The sequence below is a fragment of the Pinus tabuliformis genome, chromosome 7 (assembly GCF_031772625.1).
Source record: "Pinus tabuliformis cultivar Carrire ecotype Pingquan chromosome 7, CPIR1, whole genome shotgun sequence".
Taxonomy (NCBI): domain Eukaryota; kingdom Viridiplantae; phylum Streptophyta; class Pinopsida; order Pinales; family Pinaceae; genus Pinus; species Pinus tabuliformis.
Genome location: NC_142293.1, coordinates 1116661910 through 1116671550, shown reverse-complemented (window position 1 = coordinate 1116671550; position 9641 = coordinate 1116661910). Strand labels below are relative to the sequence as shown.

Genomic DNA, 9641 nt, shown 5'->3' with positions numbered 1-9641 from the left:
CCAAATCAACCCGGGGCCTACCCTCACCGTCAACCTGGACAAGCTGGCCAGCCTCAGCGTCAACCAGCTATCCAACCAATTCGACCACCCGTTCCGCGAAGACAGCCCTTGGTGGCACATGGACAACCTGGTGTTCAGCAAGGCTATCCTGCTGGCCAACCAGGTCCATCTCGAATCCGACCAAGTCAACCTTCGGGACGTGTAGTCCAACCTCAACCGGTTCAAGGACAATACTCTGGGCCTCAGACTCAAACAGGTTATCAACCTCCATATCAAACGCAGCCTGCCTACCAAGCTCCGTATGCGACCCAGCAGTCACATGGCTACCAGCAACCCCAGGGGCAAAATCAGTATACTCCTTACCAAAATTATCAGCGACCACAGGTCACTCCCTATCAAAATTATCAATATGGTCAACCTGGCGGGCAAGCTGCTAATTCATGGGGAGCTGGGGGGCAAACACAGGGACAGTCGTCCGCACACGGACAAAACTCCTACGGACAAACTCCCTATGTGCCAGGTCCTTTCGGACCAGGTCCATCGGGACAAAATTCCTATGCGGCCGGTCCTTTCGGGCCAGGTCCGTCTGGACAAAGTTCGTGGGGGCAACCCCAATCTGGGTGGAACCCTAATATCGCCTCGAACCCTCAGCCACAGATGTCCTTCAACCCGCAGCTACCATTTTTGGCTACGTTGGAACTACCCGATGTGTCCAAGTTAACAAATGATCCTATTTTGCATAACTCATGGTGGCCACCGGTTCCGACCAAAATACCAGGTGACTGTCCAAAGTTCGACGGCAAAGCCGGAGAGGATCCTCAAGCCCACGTAATGACCTATCACCTTTGGTGTTCATCTAACTCATGGCTTGATGATTCTATCCGACTGCGCCTCTTCCAGAGGACCCTCACTGGTTCAGCCACAAAATGGTACATCGAACTTCATCGCGGTATGTTTTCAGACTTTAACTCGTTGGCTATGGCCTTTCTTACTCATTTTCAGTTACCCATTCGGTACGAGACTGGGACCCATTTGCTCACGTCTCTAAAACAGGATACGGCAACGCACATCTCTGATCATATACATGAATGGAGAAGGCGCCGTCGTTTGATTAAATTTTGGATTCCCGATCAACTCCTGACCGACTGGTTTACCACGTCCTTTGTTCCTAAAATTGCCAAAGATATTGCAATGGGGGCGTGTGTAACTGAAGAGCAAGCGATTGCGCGAGCTCAATACCTTGACTTAGTATATTCTCAGTCAGGTACTTTGTATGACTATTTGCCAGATGCCCCGAGGCACGGACAAACCAAAGCTCCACCGAAACCGTCTGTGGATGGAGTTATTGGCTCCGTGAATTCACCAAGTAAGAAATCAACCGCAAACTCTGGGAAGCAGAAACAAAACGCCTCTAACGAGAATGCTTCTCAGAGCCCATCTATTCCTGGGAATACCTCCGAGGTAAATGCCGTTCAGTCCACCGCGGCAGACAAATCCTCGAAAGGCAAAAAGAAAGGAAAGGCCAAAGAAAAATCCGGACAACCTAAGCAAAATTCTCCTAAACCTCCCACCGAGGACGGAGCCAAGCGGAAGCCTAAGTATCCCTGCCTCATTTGCGAGGAGGATCACTACACCAAGGACTGCCCTAGGCGGTCCGAGGTTAGTCGGCTTTTAAAAGGTGCTTCAGGGTCCCCCGCCGTGCTTAAAGAGCCTTTCCCATCCCAGCAGACGCATCAGGTGGCAGACCCTTCTCAATCCTCTTCCTCGTTCGGTTCTCAAGTATTCATGGCAGGAACCATCCCCGTCCACGTCACGACTCGAACGAAAGAGTATCCATCTTCAGCCGGGAAGGAGCCGGAGGTCCCCTCCAGCGCTCCCGCGTCTAGTTCTGGCCCTCTTCACATTGAACGGCCCAGCACCGAGACGATCCCCCGACCCCCTCCCAAAGGTGTACTCAGGAAGTCATCTTATAACCCCAATGCTCGTGCCGCACAGCATTATAGCATTGTCGAGGACTTAGCTCAGGCTCCGTCTGCTATGTCCGCGTTAGAAGTCCTCCAGAGCTGCCCCTCCCAGAGGAAGTCCCTGCTATCAGCAATTGGTGGCATCGACCCGGCAGATTCGGATCTCATTTCTTTCGACCTCGAAGGTTTCACGCAGAGATTACCTCATCAGGTGGCCTTCCTTATACAAGTTCTCATCAAAGGCAAGACGATTCACCGTACTGTCATTGATGAAGGAGCCTCAACCTGCATCATGTCGGTTGCTTGTTGGAAGGCTCTTGGTTCGCCTGCTCTGAGCCAGTCTCCCACCACCCTAGAGGCGTTCGATGGAAGAGAATCTCGTCCACTTGGTATCCTCCCGCGTTTACCTATCTCTTTAGAAGGGAAAACTGTAGAAGTCGAGGTTGAAGTCGTTGACGCTAATCTCACTTACAACCTCCTTCTAGGACGAAGCTGGACTTATGCCATGCAGGCCGTGGCTTCCTCTTTATTCCGTGTCGTTCGCTTTCCCCATCAAGGAAAAATCGTCACGGTGGACCAGCTGTCCTTTTTTGCTTCCTCTTCTGAAGGGAATGTACCATTCGTGGAGCATACCTTCAAATCGCTCGAGAGTGTGGGTGCCGGATTATTTAAAGATCCCTCCTTGATGGGAGTCTTTCCCCTACCACCTCCAAATCTCGCCTCCGTTAACATGATCAGGACGCATTCTGATCCATGGGTTCTCCCTCCCGTGAATCAAGAAGACTCATGGGGCGAGATGATGCCGTTGAGCCCAGCCGAGCTCAACTACATCGAAATAGTTGCTGCATCAGCTTCAACCTCCGGACCTGCTTTTCCAAGCAGCGTTCCCGATTCACCTCAAACCTTCCCCTGGTTGGGAGAGAAGGCCACCTCGGACCCCCTGAAAGAATCATTCCCATCCGACGAGGCTATTATCGAGACTATGTCTCCCGAAGAGCTCCCTTGGTTTGATCACCACCATCGCTCTTCGTTCCTCCCTCCTTATTCGGAAATGGCCACGTGTCTCGGAAAGTTTGCTTCATGTCTCCCACATATCCCTCTCCAAACACCTATCCAGTTATATCAAGTGTCCTCGGAAGGGAACATGGGTAACATTACACAAACTTTGGCTATCGACATCTCTGTCAAAACAGGAGTTGTCGAAAATATTCATATTGGAGTCACATGTACTCCCGAGGAAATTCAAATCTACACAGATCTATTTCGTGAATTTCGTGATGTTTTCGCATGGTCTTACGAAGAAATGCCCGGCATTGACCCCAGTATCGTGGAGCACGAAATCCCTACCTATCCTGGGGCTAAGCCTGTTCGTCAGCGTTTACGCCCGGTGCACCCTCGAAAGGCTGCAGCCATCAAGGCCGAAGTTGAAAAGCTTTTTCGAGCTGGTTTCATTTATGCCATTCCCCTCACGGAATGGGTATCTAATATAGTTCCTGTCAATAAAAAACAGGGCACTATTCGGGTTTGTGTTGACTATCGCGATATCAATCGCGCCTGTCCAAAAGATAACTTTCCTACGCCCTTTATTGATCAGCTTATCGATGATTGCGCAGGAAGCGAAATTTATTCGTTCATGGACGGCTTTTCTGGTTACAACCAGATCAACATAGCCCCCGCAGACCAGCACAAGACCGCTTTCATTTGTCCTTGGGGCACCTTCGCTTACAAGAAGCTACCTTTCGGTCTTAAAAATGCCGGTGCCACTTTCCAGCGTGCGATGTCGTATGCTTTTCATGATATCCGAAACATCGTACAACCTTACCTGGATGATCTACCCGCTCATTCAGCTAAACGTCAAGACCATCCATCTCATTTACGCGAAATCTTCCTTCGCTGTCGACACTACCGTATTCGACTCAATCCGCATAAGTGTGTCTTCTGCGTGGAATCTGGCCGACTACTCGGGTTTATCGTCTCCCGAGAAGGCATCCGTTTGGATCCCCTTAAAGTCGAGGCCATTGTGAATCTTCCTCCCCCTGCCACTCTACAGCAATTACAAAGCTTGCAGGGAAAAGCCAATTTTCTCAGACGATTCATCCCAAATTATGCCGAGGTGGCCAAGGGTTTCACGCGATTACTAAAGCGAGACACGCCCTTTCATTGGGACGCTATCGCTCAGCAATCTTTTGAGCATCTTAAAGACCTTCTGGTCTCAGCTCCGCTCCTAAGACCTCCAAATTACCACCGTGACTACACCCTTTATCTGGCCGCCGCCGATACCACCATCGGCATGGTTTTAGTGCAAGATGATGACGATGGCTCAAAGCACGTTGTATACTATCTTAGTCGCAACCTCCTTGATACGGAGACTCGCTATGCATATGTCGAAAAGTTGGCATTGGCTGCTGTATGTGCCGTCCAACGTTTCCGTCATTACATTCTGTTGCGCACAACGACCGTGATCTCTGACTGCAACCCCATGACCTATATTTTATCACGTCAGTTGCTGGGGGGCAAATACTCGAAGTGGATCGTAATCCTCCAAGAGTTCGACTTGGAATTTACTGCCGCCAAGTCCAAGAAATCACTGGTCTTTGCTGAACTGCTCTGTTCCTTACCATCTCAATCTGCACCATCTCATTTAGAGGAGCAAATTCCGGATGAAACACTCTTTCTCATCAGCACTCTCGACCCATGGTACGGGGACATCATTGTATATTTACAAACGTCTTCGTTTCGTCCCAATACATCAAAGGAAGCCCGACGACGGATACGTCATCAGGCTCAACCGTATCGCATTTTGGGCGACACCCTGTACCGCCTCGGCGTCGATTCCCTTCTTCGCCGATGCTTAACTCTCGAGGAAGCTGAGCGAGTCATGAATGACTGCCACTCCGGCGCTTGTGGTGGCCACATGTCCGGATACGCTACCGCTCAAAAGATCCTCCGCGCTGGTTATTTCTGGCCTTCTATATTCAAGGATTGTATCCTTGCTGTACGCGCATGCCATGAATGCCAGGTTTACCACCGGAAGATGCGTGCACCTGTTGCACCACTGCACCCTGTTGTAACCGTAGGTCCATTTGCCAAATGGGGCATCGATTATACGTCCTGTAACCCTCGTTCGGCCGGGGGGCATGGGTACATTATCGTTGCCGTGGATTATTTCACCAAGTGGGCCGAAGCAATGCCTACATTAAACGAAGACGGTCACACAGCGGCGCAGTTTCTATTCAATCATATCATCACTCGCTTCGGAGTCCCTCAGGCTATCGTTACAGATCATGGAAAGCATTTCCGAAATCATATGATGACAGAGTTAACAAACCAGTTAGGCTTGCGTCAAGATAGTTCGTCACCCTACTATCCTCAATCTAACGGTCAAGTTGAAGCTGTGAACAAAGTTTTGATCACCATGCTTCAACGCACCGTCAATACGCACAAGTCAAACTGGCATCTAATGCTTTTCCCAGCCTTGTGGGCCTACCGGACTTCTGTGAAGGATGCCACCGGTTTCACCCCGTTTCAACTAGTCTATGGACTGGAGGCTACCCTTCCCGTCGAATGTGAAATTCCTTCATTAAAATTAGCTGTCGAGTTGCTTCCCAACACCACTTCGGTGGAGGAACGACTTCTTTACCTAGAACGGTTAGACGAGACTCGTCGTTTGGCCTCTCTGGCTATTGAAGCGCAGAAGAAGAGAGTCAAGGCTCACTTCGATCAGAATATTCATCCTCGTTCCTTTGTTGAGGGAGATTTAGTACTGCTCTACGATCAAGCTAAGGATAAGCTGGGGGCAGGAAAACTCGAATCCATGTGGTTAGGCCCCTACATCGTGAAACGTGTTTTACAAAAGGGCGCATATGAGTTGATTGATTATGAAGGGAATCCTCTTGACAAACCCCGAAATGGGCTCTATCTGAAGAAGTACTATGCATAACTGCTCACAGTCACTTTGTATATACGTGTGTTTTGAGTTTTTATTGCATGAGTTTCTTTTGCTTTGGTGTGAAGGCGTGTTTTTGCCCCTTATTATGCTTTCTCTTTCCTGCGCAGATGTCTCGTACTCCTTATGTTGGTTTCGCTGATGGTGCCTGCCGTAGTACTTGTAATTTGTCTTCGGCAGCGTGGGTGATCTACGATCCTCACGGGGAGTTGATAAACCTACAGGGTGTGTGCCTAGGTCGTACCACTAACAATGTTGCCGAGTACAGTGCTGTAATAGAATTGCTTGCCGAAGCAGTTGACCTCGGCATCCGAGAGCTAGTGGTAAACCTGGACTCCCAGTTGGTGGTCCATCAACTAAACAGGCAATATTCCGTCAGAGACCAGCGCATATTAAGGTTATACCTACGTGTGAGATTGTTAGAACGGAGTTTTGATTTCATTACTTATCAGCATATTCCAAGACGATTAAATACGTTGACTGATGCATTGGCAAATCATGTATTAGACAGACATTTGCGAAACAGATAAACATCATACAAAGAAGGAAAGAACAGCATAGTAAGACCATAAGCATATGTAAATAAGCCATTCCAAGCATAGTTTGCACGTGTGTTTTTAAGCTTGCATTAAACATATAAAATCCATGAGTCGAGTGTCATGCGAATCCATACATAAGATCACAAATTGTACTAAAACAAACGCATAATACAGATAACACATCATCATATGTAACAACGACTCATCCAAAAACCGGTATGTATATATATATATATCGTGTGGCGCACTGAGGCGCTCAAAAATAGAAGTACGTGTCCCAAAATCTCAGTACATCCGAGTCATAATGTCTCAAAATAAACAGTGGAAATAAAACCTAGGTGACTAATCGGCTGGGTGGTGCTCTCTGTAGTACACGGCCGCTCGTGCCACCCGCCTCAGAAGGCGGTGCACTCTGGGTTCCACACCCACTGTGTGGATCTGATGCTCCACAGGGACCTCCTCAACCCCCTGGAAATCCGGTACCCCCTCCAGCAACCCCTCAAGGTTGCGAGCCACAACCTCTGGCGTGTTGGCCTCTGGAGGGGCTAAGGCCAAAGCTCCGGCTCCTGGGCCCTCTCTCCGTGCCGTGACAGCCAGGCCAATCGGTCTAGTAGGCCCTACATCTGCGTGACAAGACATTTATTAGGACATGTACATAATAAAAAAAAATATACAAAACTCAAAAAGACAAAAAGTGTCATACCTGCATCATCCCACTGTTCACCCGGAGGCAGCACCAAGTCAGGATCATTGCGGAAATCCATCCCTGCATATGGCCAATCCTGTACGAAGATCTCCTGTTGGTCCAACCAGTCTCTGAAATATACCCCCCAGCTATGTGGTCGGCCGCCACCCCCACGTGGCATAATCCGAGCCCATCGAGTGGCCCTCGTCTCTCGAGGATCTCTGGGGGCATCCACAGCCATAGACTGCAGCCGCATGGCTGGTACTCGCTCCAGAATAAGCGGGACCAGGATCGATCCATACCCGAACTGCTTCGTCTCTCCGCGACGGCAGTTGCTCAACTGCCTTTTCATATTGTTGCACACTGCAGTGCACCAGTCGAACACGGTAGGCTCGAGACACTCGAGGGCTAGTAGGAGATGAGTCTTGGACGCCTCATGGTTCGCCATGCTGCCCGCTGCCCGGGTCACCATGAACAGGATGGTGCGCAACACTATGTCTCTCACTGTGGGGATCGAGCACTTCCCACTCCGCGTCTTTACTGCCCCTGGGCAAACCTCAGCCATTAAGTCATCCAGGGTACCACCGCTAGGTTGCTGCCCCTCTAAGATGGGCCTCCCACCTCGGCGCGACAGCCCAGTCAAGAAGAAGATGTCCATATGATCGAACTCGATGTCGTGACCGCGGATGGTGAATTTTTGGTCCACCGGGTTCCATGCCCTGATCAGCAGCTCCAGCAAATCATGTTGGGCCCTTAGACGCGGCGTTAGGAAGAATTTCATGAATCCACACGCCCGCATGGCGTTGCAACAATTTACGTCTCCCCAAGCAGCCACATCCTCCACATCGTGAACTCTCTCTTGCCATTGAAAAGCCATGATGTCCTGCATGAACAATAAAACCGATCAGAAGTGCTTCCAGGTAAAAATTCACGTTCATTTTCAAAAAAACAAAATTTTTCCGCGCCAGCGCGACTGTTTTAGAAACAGCCGCGCTGACAATGGCAGCTCTTTGTTAAAAATGCGAGGTCAGCGCGGAAGAACACGCCTTTTCCGTGCTGACCCGAAGTTGGTTACATTGCCTATTTTTCGATCAGCGCGACCCCGTGGGCAATTTCCGCGCTGACCGAGGGCGCACCCATGCAAATAAAAAATGCCCAATTGGGCCTATTCGACCGTTAAAAAACTCCTAAAATGAACCAGAATGCAGGGCAAAGGAATGGGAACCTACCTGGAAGAAGCAGATCTGAAAATGGTCTCCGGATGGGCTAGAAATCGCTCCGTCAACTTTTTGGCTTCTCCACGTTCTTCGCACTCCAAATAGTAAAATGGTAAAAATGACTTATTACCCCCCCCTATTTATAGTAAAAACTCCTAAATTACCATATTTTTTGGGTTTTTACCATTTTTTGCCATAAAACTAGCCTTGGTTCTGTTTTCAAGCATGTTTCAATATGTTTTTTACGTATATCGAATGGATTTATGCGGGTAGTGCCCTTGTGCAGGTACAGGTATCGCAGCTTGGTCATGACAGTCCACGATTCATGTGATTCCCAAAGTGTCGTCTCTAAGCTCTTCTCCGACGTTAAACAAGAGAAGATGGCCGAGCTCCCTTTCAGCTCGTTAAAGGGAACGAAAGGCGGTCGTTTTTAAGCTCTTTTTCCGACCGTTAAACCAAAAAGATCGCCGGGTGCTTGTCGTTTCGCACTCGATATTGGCTCTAAAACGACGTGTCTTCGACCACTTTTTTACTTTTTCCGGTCGGCGACACTATTTATGAAAAGTACTCCTCGGTTGTAATGACCGGGCGGTTCTTTCGAGCACAGTTTTATACTTTTTCGGGCTCGAGAGACACAACTGTACGAAAAAGGACCCCCCTGGAGCCTCCTTTTCCGCATTCTTTTCAGACTCTCGAAACAAGAAAAGAAGCCGAGTTTTTCCTTTGTCAGGCTCGTTAAACACTCAATGACGTCGGTGAATTCCATAAACTATATGGAATGGACTCTGCCATGTACTCCTATTAGGAGAATCATTATAAGCATATTCAGCCTATGCCAAAATTTGATCCCATTGTTTTGGATGTTCACCTGCAAGACTTCTCAAAAGATTACCCAAGCTTCTATTTACAAATTCACTCTATCCATCAGTCTCAGGATGATAATCTAAACTAAAACTTAGTTTAATACCAAGTTTCTTCCACAAGGTCCTCCAAAAATGACCAACAAATCTGGTATCTCTATCTGAAATAATGCTCTTAGGTAACCCATGCAACCTTACTCCTTAAAAAACAGATTAGTAACATGAGTAGCATCACTGGTTTTATAACATGGAATTGTAATGCCCCACTTAAATCTTATCCTACAAATTGTGTTAATATTTACATTATCTGAAAATATTGAGAAATATTGGTCTAAAATAAATTTATGATTTCCATTATTCAAATTCCCCACTTACCTTCTCAATTTGAATATTGTGTAGGATATGGTCTCCTTCCATTAATTCAAAATAT

General features: G+C 48.3%; 1 protein-coding gene across 1 annotated transcript; it reads right to left on the bottom strand.

The window, feature by feature from the left end:
• Positions 1-6589: 6589 nt before the first annotated feature.
• Positions 6590-7915, bottom strand: LOC149251436 (uncharacterized). The gene is made up of 3 exons (XM_089453883.1): positions 7153-7915; positions 6840-7072; positions 6590-6601 (listed from the first exon to the last, which is right to left on the bottom strand). Exons 1-3 carry the CDS (start codon positions 7913-7915, stop codon positions 6590-6592), a joined length of 1008 nt encoding a protein of 335 aa, XP_089310009.1.
• Between the last annotated feature and the right edge of the window lie 1726 nt (positions 7916-9641).

Coding starts and splice junctions, on each gene's coding strand:
- LOC149251436 (XM_089453883.1), bottom strand. CDS start 7,915: ATGAAATTCTTCCTAACGCCGCGTCTAAGGGCCCAACATGATTTGCTG. Junction 7,073..7,152: donor TGAACAGTGGGATGATGCAG/GTATGACACTTT, acceptor CTTGTCACGCAG/ATGTAGGGCCTACTAGACCG.